Consider the following 19,863-nt stretch of genomic DNA (forward strand, 5'->3'; position numbering starts at 1 on the left):
ACGAAGCCCATGCTCCCCGACGGCCTTGCTTTTTCTGATCCAGGTCCGAGTCGGTGCGGCCGTCCCCGCCCCAAGCCGCACCGGCCCAAGAGGGGCGGCAAGAAGCGGCAAGATGTCGGTGAGCAGCTCGGAGGAGGGAGGGGCGTGTCCACGCCGGAGTACACCAGCTGCGAGGACGTGGAGCTGGAGAGCGAGAGCGTCAGCGAGAAAGGTCAGGGGCGGGGCGGCGCGCGGGACGCGTGCGGGGATCCGAGGCGTGAGCGCGTGCAGGGCGGGGGTGCGGGGTGGAGCAGAGGTGCCTGTGGGCTGAGCTGGGGGTGTACCTATGCCAGGTTTAGCAGTGTGGCTTCTCATGGACCGTATGGTATGATGGAAAGTTGCTGAAAGTTGAGATCACAAGGGAAACACATTTGTTTGTAATTAGATGAGATGGATGTTAACTAACTTACGGTAATAACCATTTCTCAGTATAGGTATGTCAGCCCCTTATGCGGTATGCCTTAAACTTGTACAGAGCTAGAGATCAATTATATCTCAATGGAAGTGGAGAAAAATATCTCAAAGTGGAAGGGGAAAAGGTATGGCTTGGGAAGCTCACAGTTTCTATCTCAGTGAATAGAAAGTTTTAGTTTTTTGTTGTTGTTGTTTGTTTTTGATGAGATTTTAAAACAACCAGAAGCTCCAGATTTGGGTTATAAGAGTTCTTAATGATTTTGGTGCCTGTCATTCTGTGACCTTCCATAATGTCTTATGTTTTTAGGTTATTATTTTGGGTTGGATTTATTTGGGAAAAATTGATTCTTTTCTAGAAAACCAAAACTGTGCCTGATAAGTGGAAGTGTACCTTTAAAAAGAAAGACTTCAGTGGGGTAGTATTTTTCAAGTTTCAAAAGAAATTTCTTCACAAAGATTGTATCATGGAAATGTTATATATTGTGCTTCGGATTTACAGTAACTTTGGAATACGAAGTTCGTTTTACCTATTACATTGAGGAAGATTTTGGAACATTGAGTGATAGGCTGCCTTTTTTCTGTCTAAACCAGCGGTTCTCAACATGTGGGTCGCGACCCTTTGTGGGTCGCGACCCTTTGGGGGTCGCCTAAGACCATCAGAAAACACATAAATAATTACATATTGTTTTTGTGATTAATCACTGTGCTTTAATTACATTCAATTTGTAACAATGAAATTGGGGGTCACCACAACATGAGGAACTGTGTTAAAGGGTCGCGGCATTAGGAAGGTTGAGAGCCACTGGCTAAACCTTCATTCTACAATACCATAACTGCATGTAGCTATTTTAATTAAAATTAAATAGACATAAAAATAATTAACTTACCCATTTGCACTAGCCACATTGCAAGTGTTCAAGAACGTTCATCAGAGAAAGTTTCTTTATTTTTAAAATATTTAATGTTGAAAGTATTACAGGTGTCCCTCTTTTTCACCCCTATTAACCCGCTCCACTCCTCAGCTCCCACCCCACCTCCATCTTCATGGCACTATTGTCTGTGTCCTTGGGTTATGCAAATATGCATATAAGTTATTTTGTTAAACTCTTCCCACCCTCACTCCTACTTAGATAACACTGGTTTAGAAAATACGTCAATTGATCATTAAAAATGTATGCTTGTTTTGAATATTCACTCCCATTTAAACCGGCCACAGTCCTGAATTTAATGGTGGGGGTCATCATTCTCATTGTAGTGTTGGGGTCCTTGTATGTGTCGTATTTAATTTATATTTTGGGATGACTATTTACATAGTTTTTGATTTACTTTATAATTGCTATATTATGTACTAAATATTATAATTTGATAAAAGTATCACTTTTCTTCCTCAACTTCTCTATCTCTCAACTACATGGAAGTGCTCTCTCTCTCTCTTTCTATAAATATATATATATATATATATATATATATATATATGCACTTTAACAGCTGATAGCTCAATTTTGAAAATGGATTGTATTTTACTAAACACTACCTTTATAATTATTCAAAGTATGTGTATACATTTTTGGGGATACTCAATATATACTGTATATATACATATATAGCGTGTGCATATGTATGTATAAACACATACATAGATATAATTAAATATGTATAAAATAGAGGTTAGGTAACTTGTGCAGGTTCACAGGGTGCTGGAGATTATTATGGCTGGTTCACAAGATAGTGTTAAGTAAACAATGCTGGGATTTAGTATTAAAGGCATTAATATGCTACATTGATTTAAAAAGTCATCCTTCTGAATGGTAAGTCATTTGAATGGTAAGTCATTATGCCTATGTTTAAGCATATTGTCTGTGGGCTTTTGAAAAGTCAGCTGCGAGTAGACCCTTGCTGCCTTTTGTGCCTTAATATTCTTGTAAACACATATTTTCCCCCCTGAAGTGATAAAGTAAGTGTTAAGTAATGGATGTCTCAATTGGTGAGCAGGATATATATATGTATGTGTGTGTGTAATACTTTCCCATTTCTTAAAGAAAGGACTGTATACTAGCTCTTACCAAACATGTGTAATGAATCACGACGACTATGGAATCAGACAGTGTTGAATCTCAATATTATTTCCAATAACAACATATTATGGGAGAAAACATGACTGGTGGCATGGGTAATTGGAGGGATGGAGCTGGTATAATGTCAGGAACTTACTGCCTCTACACTCTCCTCCTTGGGAATAATCATTCTGGGAACTTGGATGACCACTCAGGATATATACACCTCTGAAGTTGGGCTTAAATATCTTCATCGGAGAACGCAGGGGCATCACATGTACCATTATCTGATAGAGATGCCTCCTTTTCTCAACTTATAATTAATATTCTTAATTAATGTATTGAGTTTTCTCCAAAGTAGATGTCCTATTCTAGCATTTTAACCGATTCCAAACCATTTACAAAATGAAACATTAGCTAAAAGGAATGTATTTTTATCAATATGTAATATCTATTAATGACTTTATTACGAAATTCCACCATTATAATAATATCTAGCACCCTTGACTCTGCATAAGTTACTTAACCTCCATAAATCTGATAAAATTGTGAGTGGTTTAAATTAGATGATGCATATAAAATAGGATGCAATAGTATTCTTCCTGTATTGATTTTGCCTGTGGCTCCTATACCATCGACATCTAATACCACAATGAGTCTGAGATAATCACCAATACATTAGTATACAAAGAAAACATTAAAAATGTTTTTATGTCTTGTAGGCTCCAATGTGGTGAGAAGGGGAAGAATGATTTGGGAAGAGATTTCTTAGGAAAAGAGTAGATGCTATCTTGTGAGTTTCAGGGTCATGGGAAGAGTATTACCATGGAATAAAACTTAAAGAGCAGTTGGAGACAGAAATTAAAGTAACATTTTTATTATATCCCATGCATTTTCTTGTACAGTTCATCAGTCACACATATAAATTAAACATTTAACACAGTGTCTCCCTCTCTTAGTATGTTCAGATTGCTATAACAAAATGCCATAGACTGGGTAGCTTATAAAGAGCAGAAATTTACTTTTCACCATTCTGCAGGCTGGGAATTCCAAGATCAGTGTGCCAGTATGGTCAGGTTCTGTTGAAGGACCTCTTCTTGGTTCATAGTTGGAACCGCCATGATATGTCCTCACATGGTGGAAGGGGCTGGGAAGCTCTGTGAGGTCTCTTTTCTAAGACTGTTAATCTCATTTATGAAGGCTCCACCCTCAAATCCAAGGCCCCCACCTCTAATACCATCTTCAACCTATGGATTTGGGGGGGGAGGAAGACAAACATTCAGATTATAGCACTGTTATAAGTTAACTACTTAATATATATGTATTATTCTTGTAATTCATATTATCATACTGAGGTGGTTTGTAAATTTATTAGCAAATATGTATTTAGCACTTTTGGTAGATAAACTGAGGTTTAAAAAAAGGGATATGCACTATGCTGTCTGGAGCTTACATTGTGTTGAGAGAAATAAGCAATAAAGAATAATTACATAGTGAAATACATTTTAAGGGGGGATGGGGACATCTGTAATAGTGCTAAATAGACACTTCAAAGGGACATTTCTTCAGGATACATTGATATAATTTTGCTATATGTCCAATCATTCAATAAAAAGATACGCTGATCAAATGATATCTGAAAGATAGCCCAACATTTATATTGAATATAATCTTTTACATATACTGTAATTCAACTCCCCCCCCCCACACACACACACACACGCAACACCCACACAGAGATTATAAGTGAGATCTATCTAATGCAGTGGTTCTCAACCTTCCTAATGCCGTGACCCTTTAATACAGTTCCTCATGTTGTGGTGACCCCCAATTTCATTGTTACAAGTTGAACATAATTAAAGCATAGTGATTAATCACAAAACAATATGTAATTATATATGTGTTTTCCAATGGTCTTAGGCGACCCATGTGAAAGGGTCGTTCACCCCCAAAGGGGTCGCGACCCACAGGTTGAGAACCGCTGATCTAATGGGTTTATATAAAAACTGAGGTCAACTGCCATATGTTTTCAACATGAATGCTATTCATATTACTTTTGCTAACTGAAAAAAAAATGAGCATCTCTTGTCTCATAGCTTATAAATAATAACTCAGATAAATTTTTCTATACAGAAGAAAAACAGTGAATTTAATCTTGCTTATAAGTTAGAAGTTGAATTTTTAAGATTTTTTTTATTGACTTCAGAGAGGAAGGGAGAGGGAGAGATAGAAACATCAATGAAGAGAGATAATCATTGATCATCTGCCACCTGCACACCCCCTGCTGGGGATCAAGCCCACAACCGGGCATGTGCCCTGTCTGGGAATCAAACCAGACCTCCTGGTTCATAGATTGATGCTCAACCTTGAACCACACCGGTGGGGCAAGATAGCAGTTGAATTTTAAGTGAAATTTGTAATATAATTCATTCGGAGAAATTCTAGTGAAGATTTGTGCCCCTAAGGAGTTGAGTAATTAGGCCTAAGAATAAAGAAGAGACAAGTTAGTGCCAATGTGGATGAGAGAAAGAAATTCTGCCAGTTATGAGAAGAAACATAGAAGCATTGCTGCTTGAGCAGATGAGTAAGTCCCTTAAAATTGCAAGGAACTTAAAGTATAAACCCTCAGACAAAACAAGTTGGAAGAAGAGTCTGGTGTTGGATTATAGGACATCCTTCATTTTCAATCCTCTTCTTCTTGCTGACTTGGTGTAAACTGAGAAAATACAACACAAATTATATGACTGAACTTTGAAAGAACTCCACGAGTGTCTTCTTAGGTCCACTTGTAGAGCAAGGGCTAATTGGTTTGTTTGTAGCTGTTACTATTAGGCAGTGCTCAGTAGTCCTTTTAGGAGCATGTGATCTGGATTACTGGTAAGAAATGATACTCTCGAGGTTATAAAAAAATGAGTGAGTAATAACAGGTGTGAATTCTCCTCTTAAAGACAGAGACAGACTCATGTGATTCAGTTTGGGTACCTGACAAGGTAAACATTAGGAAGTCAGGAATAAGAGTTGGGAACTCTTGCAATAATCATATTGCAAGGGTAACTTGTTCATGTAACGCTTTGTATTCTTCTTTGTCATTAAACTCAAAGTATTGGGGCTCTGGAAGTACAATCTTAAATTGAATGAACAACAAAGGCCACAAAATATGAATTGAAGCAGAATGAACTAAAAAAGATGTAAACAAGTAAACACATTGATGCTAGAAGAGAGAATTCAAGAGAAGCAGTGTGCTTTGAGAACAAACAGAACAAAATCCTAACTCTTGGTCCAGTTTGGTACATCCTGAGATGCCTACCCCCATTTTCAGGGCACCTTCCCCACTCAAACGCACAGATATTCTTTGTAAATTCTTTTGAATTATTAAGGTTAATAACCAAGATTAAAGGAAAAGCTTTGAGTACCAAAACCCATAGCACCGAAGCGCTTGGACACAGATACTTGGACAAAATGCAAGACCACATGACTGGAATCGAGATCACAAGTGTGCCTGCTGGTAGGAGTTAATTTTCCTAACCAGGAAGTAAAATAACCTAATCTGAGACATTGAAATAAAAGCTAATATTAAGCCTCTAAACTCCCTTGGATCCAGAAGGCAACCATGAGACTGATCTATAAGGAAGCCTGTATAATACTTGGGATGCCCAGAGGATGAGTCCAGAGTTCAAAATTGTGAAACAGGAATTTCAACACCCTTAATTATGCCAAGAAGAAAGGGAAAAAATATAAGCTTTTGGAAGTTAAAAAATAAACCTTATCAGATGCAAAATAGTAAGAGTTAAACTGCCTTTGCACCTAATCAGCAAAGGATTTTAGACTACTACTGATCAGTGCCTTCAAAGTTCAGAGCAAGCCCATTTTAAAACTGCGATTCTATGCACATGTAACCATCAATCAACTCCAGGTCTCAGAAAACCTACTTAGCTATCTATTTCTGAGAAAATTATTTAAAGATGTATGCACTCAAGAAAAAGAATGATAATCATGAAAATAAAGCATATGAGAAACAAGAAATAGTGGAGCTAACCTGGGATTACAAGGCCAAGAAAACACTGAATGACATTATGTGCAGAAAGCAATTTGTCCGAATTAAAACGGAAGGTCATTTCTAGGAGGCTCCAAAGAATATCTTTATATTAAGAAGAATGCCATAGATTGCAATAAATATCTAATGACTAAGTTATATGACATTATTGACCTGGTAAAGAAAGGCGGTCTCTTTTTTCACCACTAAAAAGGAACAATCAAACACTGAGGGGGAGGGGGAACTGGTAAGGTAAATCATTATTCAAATATGAGGCAAAGAAAAATGTGATTTTATTAATTGATACAGCCTAGTTGACTGTTAATTTAGGAACATTTGCTTCTGAGTGAACAGGAACCCAGATAGTTCGGAAATTTAACCTCTTCACATTATTGGTTTTTTACTTGGCTCTGGAGTATTTACATGTAATAATATTGTAAATACCACTTACTGGTTTTCAGTTTTTAGAAAAACACCCTTCCCTATTTCTACACTTATATTTGTTTACACAATTGAATATATTTTGTTCATGTCAAAATAAATGGAAACTGACTTATATGGGGGATGAAAGGATTGGGAGAGAGGGAGGTAAGCACATGAATATTCTCATCTAAAATGTTTAAGAGTTAAAATATCTTCAAATTTTAAGACAATAAATAGAGGATCAACTGCATTTAAATATAGAACTATAAAAAGAGAAATATAACTATTAGTTTTTGAAAGCAAAGGATGTAAATAAAGTGATCTGAAGTTTCTTCTTTAATTAGTTTTTAACCTTAGATAATATCTTAAAATTAGAAAACCAATGGATAACAACCCAAATAAACCAGTCAACATATAAAGGTAAATTTTTTACAAATTAAAGTGCTCCCCATGAGAAGAACTAAAAAAATAAATATTTACAAATAAGGTTGGGAAGTGGGGACATAAGGGGAAATGAATTGTTGGCACTACATCCCAAGCCCTTACTTTTGTTTTCATCCTGTGCATACATTAATTTGATATCTATTAAAATCAGAAAACAAAAAAATCGCTATGAACATCCCCTTTATTAAGTTACAAGTAGCCAGTTTGGATGTCTTTTGGGGCCTTTCATAACTGTCATTTTAGCTGCAGACACTCAAAACAGCATGGTTCCATATAGAACTGTAACGGCATTGGCTTCTCCTTTACCTCTTATGCATTAATCTTTCATTGATTTCTGCTATATGATAGGCTTGGGAATACACTGACTTAAACATAGTCCCTGCCCTTAGTAGCTCTCTCAGAAGAGCCCACCCAATTTCTTTTGTTCTCCTTTTATATACTTCTGCCCTGTCCCATTTCACATAGAGGCTGGTGAACAAAATTACAGACCTCTACCTCCCGTTCTTAACCTTTAATTAAATGATTTCTCTAGTTTCTTTCTTAATTTGCTCTCTTAATTTATGAAGAGGAATGAGATTGCTGTACCGGTAGTTGGTGAGGTTGACATTTATCACAAATGCCCAACAGTTCTACCTGGCTTGATTTTCTTTGCTATTACAAAAAACAGAGATGAGAGGAGACATAAAAGAGAAGGGAGATTGTTTTGCATTGCTGGGGGAAAGCTACGTTTAATTATCCTTTTCAAGGCATGGCTTAGGGTTTTAGCTGCTTCAGTTTAAATGCCTTAGTGGGAGTTGGAGAACTACTTTGTACAGTAGATATGGAATGGACATTAGTTGTTTTAATCATATGTGCAATTTAAATCTTAGGAAGAGATTTAGAAGACACTTATAACTGTGTGTGTGTGTGTGTGTATGTGTGTGTGTGTGTGTGTGTGTGATCTGTACTAATATACTAATTCCTAATTTCTAAGAATATGCATTAAGAAAATTTTGGATATCATTATGTTGAGAAGCTGACTTTTTCAGGGTTACAGTTTCTGCCTAACATATAAACGACTCAAAAATCTTGATTCTAAAACAGGAGTTATGTCTAAAATATAGTTCTATAAAAAGAAGAGAAATTAAGTATGTAAATCTAACATGATTATATCCAATAATATTTCTCCTAAGTTAATCCATAGCTAGAAATATTAGTCATTAAGTTACATCTGAAATAAATTCCTATTTTTGGATCAAGAGAAACTAAATTAAAATCTGGGCTGCCTTTTCAAAAATAATCATGTGATTTTATATGTAATATATGCTTACAATTTTAATAAAAATGTTTTAGAGGATGTATAACTAAAGATCATTTTAAGGGGAAACAGTTATGCTTCAAAGTGCATTTAGAAAAATACTTAATATTGAAGATTTCAATGCCACCTATTTTATCTCAGTAAGTTGTTCTTCAGTATCCTTTTAAAATGCAGAATCATACTGCAGTGTTTTTGACCCATTTTATCCTGTGAATGAAAAGGTTGTTCTTACTTTTGGTTCAATTTAACAGAATAACAGAAACTTAGACCTTGGAGAGACTTTAGAAGCAAACAAAAAATCTCTCCTTTCACACACGATAGAACAGAGAAGAGACATTATGGGTGTTAGTTTCTGCCTGATTCTCTGCCCCTGAAGTCATTTTCTCTTTGCAGCTGGTAGAGGTTGCGACACGTTCTGTCCCCTGCTGCCACCAGACCCTCTGAGGACTAGTGTTTAGTCAGTCCTGCTACTTGTTCTGTCTGCAGTCTAGGCCCAATCCTAACAATCTGGCTTCTAATAGGGTCCTCAGACCAGGCCCCAGATTTGTGCTTCCTTTTGGCTGTGAGATCTCTGTCCCTGGATCCTTATGACTAAGTCCAGTTCTGTCACCCAAGTCCCTTTTTTCAATTAAAACGTTGCCTTGCCCTCACCAATCTCTGTGCAGGAATTAGAACCTGGATCCCTACATAACGACTCCCCGAATACCAACTGCAGTGTTGGAAATCCAGGTATACTGTCTATATCATTCTTCTTCATATATTTTGGGGTATCTCTGATTCTTACTGCTGTTCTGGATTTAAAAGCTATTGCCTTGAGCTATCTTCTTTGAGTGTCTTGTTCTACCTATTGAGCTGAACTTCTTCAGTTGGGTTTTTTAAAAGGACTTGATCCATGCCAAAGAGCAAATCCAATTTCGATTCTAGTTAACTCTTCCGAACCTGGTGCGTACAAGATGAGAACAGTGTCCTAGGGCTACTATGGCAAGGTACCCCAGACTGGGTGGACTAAACAACAGAAATTTATTTTCTCATAGTTCTGGAGGCTAGAACTCCAACATCAAGATGTTGGCAGGGTTGGTTTTCTCTGAGTGCCGTAAGGTAAGGATATGTTCCAGCTCACACCTTGGCTTGTAGATGTTCATCTTATCCCTGAGCCTTCATATTGTCTTTCCTCTGTTTATGTTCAGATTTCTTCCTCTGATAAGGGATACCGGCCATATTACATTAGGGACCATCCTAATCGCCTCGTTTTGATTTAATTAATCCTTTAAAGATCCTCTCTCCAAATATGGTCACATTAGGAAGTACTTGGAGTGAAGACTTCAACATATCAGTTTGGGAGGGGGGCACATTCTGTTCATATCAATAATATTCATAGAAGGAAAAAGAACAAGGTTTCTATGTGTTTGCATACACACATGATAAATACTAATGTTTGGCATTTGTCTCCATGGTTTTTCATCTATGAAAAACGTTAAGATCATCAAGAATATTATTGAGTAGTTTCTTTTTGAAGAGGATTGATATACAAAATCGTGATAACATAGGTAATTTAGTCACAGCCAGAGACTGAGTACATTGGGCCTGTTTCTTAACCTCTGTAAACTTCAAGTTCCATTGTTTTAGGATCTGGGAATAATAATTTATATATCCCATGGATTAATTGTGAAAATTAAATGGGATGATGTGCTATGTCTCTGTGTATCTTGTACCTGATACACAGTAAGTGCTCAATATAGATATATTTATTTCTATAGTATTAAATAGGATGTACAGATGATACATATTACAAGACATAGGGGGAAAGCTGGAATGCAAGGTTTCATATGAGAGCTGGGGTAGAATTTGGGCAGAAAGAATCAGTGTGGCAGTCTGGTCAAAGAGGCTGGCACGAACAATGAGATATGCTGGAGATACACAATGTTCTGGGAACACTAAGCTTATGGAACCTGTGAATGAAAAGGAGCCCGGGACTTACTGATCAAGGCAGTTTTTATCTCAGTTTTTTCAATAACTGGGTTACCATGGGCAATAGAATAATAGGGATGGGTTATATCAGTGATCCTCATCCTTGGATGTTCTTTAGAATTCTCTGGGGAACTTTCAAAAATTACATGTAGCAGCAAATGGGATTCTGATTTAATCAATGTATAGTCAAGGTTAGGAATTACAGAGCTTGATAGTCTTCCAGGACTTTTCAAATCCCATAATTTATAAATTATGAAGTGTTGCTTCTTCCATGAGTATTTTTTATTTTGCATAATCATCTGAGCTTCCCATAAAAATGTTGCTCATTTATCTGGGGGAATTCTTGACAGGGAAAATCATCCAAAATGATTCACCTTATGATCCAAATGACTCAACTTTTCTTTTGGGGACAGACTAAAGAGTTATATATATCCAGGTATATTTTAGAATTTCATCCCAGATACTTTGAATTAATTTTCAGTCTGACTGGCAGGTGTGAATTCGGCAGATGACTGTGGTTCTTGGGGAGCCCCAAATGAGGGGGGGGAGATTGAGGAACAGAAGAATGACTTTACAAATAAATGCCTGGAACAGAAAGGGAAATTATGCCTACATTGAAGCAATCAATGGGAAAGTAATTCTCAGCATCTAGAGTATTACATAAATGTAACTAATTATTACTGTCCTTACATTTGGTCATTCCAGTTGGGCTAGTGGTAAAAATCTTACAGATTAGGTCATTTCATAGAAAATTAAATCGAAAACTGCAACAAGTCCTTCAGTCCCCATAGTGTAGCTCCAGTTTATAATATTCACAGATTCACCTTCTCTTAACACTTTGCTCTTCTTGACTAATTAGTATGTAAACCCTGCCCTTCCTGCATACTACATACTTTTCCATCTCAATTATTTAACATTTGCTGTTCCACCCCTTTAAATGTTCTCCTATCTCCGGCCATGGTTTAAAACTAATACTAAATTTTGCCTCCTCCCCCATTGTTTTCCTGGATCTATATAATTCTCTTTTTTATTATTAAACTTATTGGGGTGACAGTGGTCAACATGTACATAGAGGTTCCAGGTGTGGATTTCTATGTTATAAGATCTGTATATTGCACCGTGTGCCCACCACCCAAAGTCAAATCTCCTGTCACCATATAGTAAGACCCCCTTCTGTCCCCCACCCCCTTACTTCTGACAACCATCACACTGCTGTTTGTGTTCATGAGTTTTAGTTTTATATCCCATGCATAAGTGAAATAATGATTCTTAGCTTTTTCTGACTGACTTATTTCACTTAGCATAATAGTATCAAGGTCCATCCATGTTTTTGTAAATGGTGCTTTCATCCTTTCATTCCATTGTACCACATCTTTATCCACTCCTCTGTCACAGGACACTTTGGTTTGTTTGCATGTTTATGTCTTTTTTTTCTGAAGGAAATTGATGGTGAGTTTAATTGGAGACATGGTCCTGCATTTATACTTAGTAAGTATATACTTTATACTTTCTGTTTTATACTTAGTAAAGTGAGAATTTACAGTTATATACCTACAAATATAGTTCTTAGATTAATTTGTACACCATTGGGAGGTTTTTTTAAAAAATTGTAGAACTAATTACAAAAAAGAAATAATAAATTATATATTTAAGTATAGAGAAAAGATCTATCCAAAAAGTATGGTTGAAGATAATTAAGTTTGAGAAAGGGAAATTTTTCCTCTCTTCTAAATTTTGGTACATCATTGAAAAGATTGGATGATAGGAAATTATTGACTTTGTTTCTTTTGTGATTACAGCTTACAAAAATTCTATTCTCAGAATTCTGTTTCTTTGATTATTTTCAGTAATTTGACATTAATTAATTCTTTGAACTATAAAAAGGAAACCACAATATTACTACCGCTAGATAATTGTGTGTATTTTAATGAAAGAAAAATTTTAATTACCCACAGAAGAAAATATAGTGTGAATTACAATGAAAAACTGCCATTACATTTAAAAAAGAAATAAAGCAACATCAATAACATCAACAATAACAGTGAAAACAAAAAATAATTTTGGGAGAAATGAGAGATGAGGGATCAGAAAGGAAAGAGCTGGACATGTAATTTGTGTATTCTTCCCAAACTCTAAATTAGGTTTCAGGGCTGCAGAGAACTGTTTCTTTGGAAAACCATGAGTTTGTTAGGTTAGAGAATAAAACCTTTGGGAAACCATGAAGTAAATTAAGAATCATCATCGAAGACCTTATATTTTTCAATGAGTATTGGAGTTGGGTAGTGATTGGAATTACTTAAACTCAATCCAGATGTTTGGAATTGAAACCACATAAGAAATTGTTTGTAGCCATTGATGAGTATGTTGTCAGATTTATGAATAACCAGAATCCTTACCTCTAACTAACTGATCTGTGTTTAGTCCATGAAACATGATTCCATCTCAAAGAGTATCTTGGCATAATAAACACTTATGATTGATGGAGGCAAATATTTATTATTATAATAGTGTTTATAACATAAAAATTTAAAGCCAGCTCAATTTTTTTTATTACAAGACAGTGATTAAAGGAATACCACATGGCCATAAATTTCTGTATTCTTATATTTATGGCATAAAAAATCTGTTTGTGATAATTGAGAGAGATCTCCAAGTGCCTGAAATGAAATGAAAAGACCAGAGCCCTAAGTATGATAAGTGGTACTTCAGTAATGTGTCTGGTTGAATCGAGACTTGTAATGTGTGTGGGGTTGTGTTGTTAAACAATCAGGGCCATGAGAGGCAGTTTTGCCCTTGTGAGAGGCAGGTTATAGAAACTGATGTCTGTGTATAAGGCTATGACTCTCACGGTGCTTTATCATTGTAATAAACTGATATTCTGAGGTCAAGACATGACAGAGCGAAGCTAGTCTCATGAAAGACCTCATTCTCTTGTACCCTGTGCATTTTACTTGGTGTAGATTCATTTACCACAGTCATGAACCACTAACACTCTGTTGTACCTAATATTAGGTAAACGTTAGTTCCCAAACTTAGGATGTTAGGATCTAACACAAGATTAGCTTTGACCTTTTATTAGATTCTCATTCAAATTCTCATTCTGCCACTGACTAGATATGTCACATACCATATCTAAGCCTGTTCCCTCGTCTGTAATAGGGTATAATAATGGCATTTGAACTTCAAGGCAGAGACCTGGTATAGCTCTTTCTTTTTTTACTTTAATGCTTAGTATATTCAATTTTCATAATTTTTGGTAGAAGAAATTATGAATGCTTGAATGCAGGAATCAGTGAAACTCCCAAGAAATAAAAGACTAAAGTCCTATGTATAACTCTCCTTTTAAGAGCCGAAAAGGGAAATGAAAAGCAATGAAGAGATCTATGTGGATTGGGTTCAGTCCATGAAAGCGTCTCAGATGAGGTGCATTGACCCTGGACTTACGTTTCTGCCATAAGCATTCACAAATAGTGTATTCTATTACTGGTTGTAAATATTAAGAGTGTTGATTTCACTAAGAAGATATAGGATTTACACACATAGAGACTGAAAGACAATATGTTTATCTTCTTCTGTCCAGAGTTCTGCCATTCATTCTTAAGTGCCAATACATTAATACGATATGGTATCGCTCACAAAGCAGATAAATCTGGTAATACAGTAGCAGTGTGTTATTTCCACCTGAACAGTCTTTAGTCTGTAGCCCCATAGAGAATCAGATGCTTTATTTACATCCCATCAGGAGTTTAAAATGTAGACATCGTCATTACTTGAAATTACTCAGTGTGTTTGTTTATGTGGAGTGTACCTTGTTTTCTAAAATATGACTGTGAGCAGCAGACGAAATTACATAGACGAGTCAGCTATAGATGAGTAGAGAAATTTTTCTACATTTTAAAAATTGATTTCAGAGAGGAAGGTAGAGGGAGGGAGAGATAGAAACATCAGTGATAAGGGAGTATCATTGATCAGCTGCCTCCTGCACACACCACACTGGGATAGAATCTGCAATCCAGGATGTGCCCTGACTGGGAATTGAACCATTACCTCCTGGTTCATAGGTCGATGCTCAACCACTAAGCCACGCCAGTGATTCTTTCTACTTTTGAAAGTTCTTGGATAGAATTGGAAAACAATATATGCATTCACTGTACAGTATTTCAGTGCTCTTTCCTTAATAGGCTGATATTATATGGAACTTAGAAATTCAATACAGTATTGATCATTACTTCAAAGTGCACTTGTAAGAGATTTGTGATTTAAAATCAGACTTTTTTGCATCAATTACTAGGACTATGAAGAAATAAAACTAATTTTCAGGCTATTGTATGTGATTAAAATTCCAACATTAACACTATTGGCATTTGGTTGTAATGAGTTTCATCTCTACTTTCTGGCTGTCATATTAGTACTGGAATTTAATTTGAAAATAATAGTTTGGTGAAGTGGAAGCCTTAGATTGGCAAATTAGGAATTTAGTTTCCAGGACATGGCAATCTTGGTATATACTCCATGACCATTTCTATAAATGGTTGATTCTCTTTTTTGGAGGGAGCGGGTGAATCCTCACCAGAGGATATATTTTTCCATTGATTTTTAGAGAGAGTGGAAGGGAGGAAAGGGAAAGAGAGAAAGAGAAAGAATCATCAGTGTGAGAGAGACCCATTGATTGGTTTGCCTCCTGCAACCCAGGTACAAGCCCTTGACTGCGAATTGAACCTGGACCCTTTAGTCTGAGGGCTGAAGCTCTAACCACGGAGCAAACCAGCTGGGGCACGGTTTATTCTCTTGTAAGGCTACCTGTCTTGGCCCCTCTCAGATTTGTTTTGAGGACAATGATTATGCTTTGGGAAGTGTGGAATATATGCACATACATTATTTGTTTTACTATTTATAATATTCTCTGTATTAAAATCCAAAAAAGTAATGATTACCTGCAGAATAATATGCTTAAGTTAAAATTGCGTGTACCTGTTTGTTTTAATCAAAAGAGAGTATGCTAGAGGAAATATATAATTCCTTTTCATTTAAAATTTAAAAGCAAGGTATAGCTCTTCATGGCAATGTTTTACTATTGTAGGAAAAAATTCTAGAGCCAAATATATATTTGTCTTTGCTAGTAAAATATAGCAATAGGAAGAGGGAATCTTCCTTTAAAGGTTTCTGTATAAAGAATATAGAATATTTACAAACATAGCCTAAATTTCAAATTTTTCTTCAGGAAGAAACAAAACATTTTTTCTTCACAAATGAAAGACATAATAGTAAGAAACTCTCATTTAATTGATTTTAATAGTACTGAACAAAAGCAGAAAAGTTATGTTTTAAGAAATCCTATGGGCTAATGGCCATTCTGTTGTCATAAAAATCCTTTATTTAGCCCTCTCCACAAATAAGCTCACAGCAGGAGAAAGGACACCGGTTAGAGTAATTTGGGGGATACATACACAGAAGGAATGGCTAGGAGCGTAGTGTCATCTGGCAGGGAGCTTATTTCCTGAACCCTGTGGATCTGGTGAAAACCCAACAGAGATGCCAATATGCTTCTCCTCCGTAAATGCTACCAGTCTCCACACCACCAGGCCCAGCGCGGCTTGTGTGAGGTGTTTTATCCAAGCAGTCCTTTGCATAACTGCCCAGCGCCTGCAATGACCTGAGTCAGTCATGCAAAGAGACTTTCTTATGCTTACACCAACATTTTCTTTCCGTGTTCATTTTCTGCTGCTCCTAACCCACGGGTTATGACTGTTGTGATGGTGGAGGCGGCACTTTGCAATCTTTTTAGTTAAGATCTAGAGTTTGTTTGAAAGCAAGGCTGAAAAATCCACAGACGGGATTTCTCCACAAGATTGCTGTCATGGGTGCAGCTGGGATACCTGTCTCTTCAGGAGGGTGGGGAGAAGTGAGGTCTATTGATTCCGAAGAGGAAACAATCCAGGCCCGACGAGCAGGTGCTGGTAAGCAACAGACAATGAGTTTGGGGCATGAGAATCCTACTTGATTATTTTTTTCCAGTTGGACACAAATCTATATTTAACACTCCCTCTGTATCTATTTTTCCAGTGCAAATGTTCCCATTCTGTGTGTGTCAGGTGTGGAGTGATTTTGTCCCATTTTCTCAACAAAGTTCCCGGCTACCAACTTTATCTGCAGTCTTTTTCCCTGAGAGATATTATTAGATTTGCCGTATAGCCCTAATGATTATAAGATGATCGTTAGGGCTATATGATGATTATAAGATTTTATGATGTATTTTCTTGTGTAATAGCCCAGTAACAAAAGATTTAAAGATTAGAATGTTTGTGTTCTCTGAAAATAAGGAAAAACAGTAGCAAGTGGCTGGATTGTGCATGAGTTTCATTTATAGTCAATGTATGAGAGAGATATAAGTGACAAATTGGAATCATCATTAGTGGAAAATCAGTCCCAAAATAGGGAGTTTGTACCGCTTTTTCAAAATAATGGATCCTGGGTTCTTGGGAAAGAGCTGAAACCTTTTCACAAACAGGCCTTGATTTAGACCACAATACCTCAAGGTCAAATAATATACGTGAAGTAAGCTCCAAATTGCAATGGATGTTAGGTTTTACATGTTCTCTCCCAAGGGAAATCAGTCTGCTGGTCTTTGAAGTGACTGTGAAATCACGGCTGAGTGGGAGGCTGTGAAATATATAACCCCAAGGAGAGATCCATGTGACTCAAAATGGACAGAATGCTAGGAATGTTTTAAATAAGTAAATATTGTTAATATACACTTATGAATTAATAGATGAAATAGAAGGATTTATTTTTCCCCCTGCTTGATATGTGGACAGTGACCTCAGTGAATGGCACTTATTACTATGCATGGGATCTCAGAGTATTTGGGACCCAGAAATGAATGATAGGGTATGTTGAAATAAGTTTAACATTAGCTCCTTATAATATGGAATCTCTGTTTTGATTCTATAATTATGAAATGTGTATACCATTTCAGAGACATTATTTGGTTTATTAAGTGTCTTCTGTTAGAAATATAGTTTGTTACCATTTGACAAGTTGCCTCATATGCAGGCATTTTAGGGAACTCAAGATAAATATACCAAATAAACATAAATTCATGAGATGAAATTGGGGATACATTAGGTTAATAGCATAATAAATGATCTTGTAATTTGAAATAAGACCTTTTCAGGTGATAAAGGAGAAAAAGAGAAATAGGGGGGAAAAAGACATACAAAAAGGAGATATCTCCAAATCAGGCACAATATTAGCCACCCACAGCATACTAAAATGTTTTAATTCAGTTGTCACAGGCTTATAAGATCCATAGATTCTTAAATTTCAATCAAATTAAATTGCAGGGCACCCATTTGGGGAAATTGGTTGTTGAAAGTTTTGACTCTCCTTTCATCATTACTCTTCAGTACTCTTGCTGGGCCAGCAGCTCTGTCTGTAGACCATGGCATTAGTATGTCTTATGTCAGAGCCATAGTCATAAAGAAACTTAACTTCAGCAAGTATAAGACTTCAGCCCCATAAAGTGGCCTGGAGAACCCTTATTGGCTCCAAATATGCAAAGTCAGGGTAGAAGATCATAAGCCTCTTCTGCATCATTATAGTTTTGTTACACCAAGTCACTAGCACTTTAACAAAAACTGGCACAACTTTGCATAATCTACCAAAATAATGACAGTAGCTCCTACTTACCATGGTGTAGTGAAAAGCTCCTACGTGGGCTTTTAAATCAAAGTCAAGTCCAAATCCCATGTCTGCTATTTATAAACCATGTGACCTTGAGTGAGTTAATTAGCTTTTTTGAGCCCTATCTGTAACATGGGACAAGTAATACTGATTTTGTCATATGCTTGTGAGAAATAAATGAGTTAAATAAAATTAACACAGCACAATATTTGGCACATAACAGTGATTCAGTTAATGTTTATTTCCCTTTCTATATCCCTTTCTATATCTGAGTCAACAATTTGGCCAATTTTGACTCAAGATACTTTAAAGCATACTTGGGGAAAAGAAAACATAAAGATTCCAAATAGAGAGAAAAACTTGCTTTGGAGAGGGAAAATTATTCAATTTGTGGATATTTTGCATTGGATTCGGTGATGATGAGATGATCCATTTTCAGTATTTTTTCCTTACCAGATAATTATTTTTATAAGTAGATATGACTTAAGTAAACATAGAGCATTTAGTCTAAATAAATGAAAGATTGTTTTTTATTCTGGCTATTATTATTTGGTCATTTCATTTTCTAAAGCAAACTAATAGCAGTTTGCCTCTACTGTTTAATAACATTCCCCAGTGGATTAGAGAAGTATATCATTGTTCATTGTTGTTTCTGGAAACAAGATTATATAAAGATGAAATTGGGGGAATGATATAATTTAAAAATCAACTGATTTTGTTGTTATTGCTGTTGTTCTGTGTAATTCATGATCTGGAGTAAATAAAGTAAATGTAGTGACTTAATGAGAGGGTAATGATTCTATATTGCAGTGAAAAAATTGTTAGACTATGAATTGTGACTCTACAATCATCAAAAGACCTGCATCTTTAAAAATATTGGAAATATGACACCCCCCCCCCCAACTCCCTAGCCAAACCTATTTGAGTTTGTCCTTTGGCCCTCTGGCGATGAGCTACTAATAGCAGGAGGCTGGCCATCCCGGAAGAGCCTGAACAAGCACTTTCATCCTTGTTCCCAACAGTCACTCCTCTACTCTTAGTCGAAGCTTCCTGGTGCAGTTGTTGTCATTGGGCTAAGATCTCTCAGATAGGGAAGCTGCAGAGGAAATGATCTCTTACACGGGGCTTGACAGCATCATTGCCAGTGATTGATAATGGGACCAAATCATTTCAGGTAAGTTTTCTGTGGTCCACAAGCCAGCAGGGGTCTGCTTGACTTTGTCATCTTAGCCCACGGGTATCTCAGTGCATTGTCACTGGGGAGGAAATAAGAGGAGCTCTTCAAGCCTCTGCCTGAGTCTTTTCTCCTGTGCTAGCTTTAAGGTACTCCAGCATTTTGTGTGTCTCTGCCTATAGGAAGGTGCCTTGTGTCAGGAAATGGTTAATTATGGACCCGCCAGAGCTTTGGTGTTTGCTACAGTGGGAACCTCTTAGGACAGCACAGAGCATATAGATTAGTGCGGTAATCAATGAGCATCTGTACACTGCAGAGATCCGTTTTGATGACA

The 19,863-nt window shown here is 36.5% G+C and overlaps 1 protein-coding gene across 1 annotated transcript in view; it reads left to right on the forward strand.

The window, feature by feature from the left end:
- Positions 1-16,278: 16,278 nt before the first annotated feature.
- RIMS1 (regulating synaptic membrane exocytosis 1) overlaps positions 16,279-19,863 on the forward strand; it is a 160,620-nt gene continuing 157,035 nt past the window's right edge. The window contains 1 exon segment of the mRNA XM_023754316.1: positions 16,279-16,629. Coding sequence (XP_023610084.1) covers positions 16,530-16,629 — 100 coding nt within the window. The 5' untranslated portion in view covers positions 16,279-16,529.

This window comes from Myotis lucifugus, unplaced genomic scaffold (genome assembly GCF_000147115.1).
Source record: "Myotis lucifugus unplaced genomic scaffold, Myoluc2.0 scaffold_59, whole genome shotgun sequence".
In the NCBI taxonomy this organism is placed as follows: Eukaryota; Metazoa; Chordata; class Mammalia; order Chiroptera; family Vespertilionidae; genus Myotis; species Myotis lucifugus.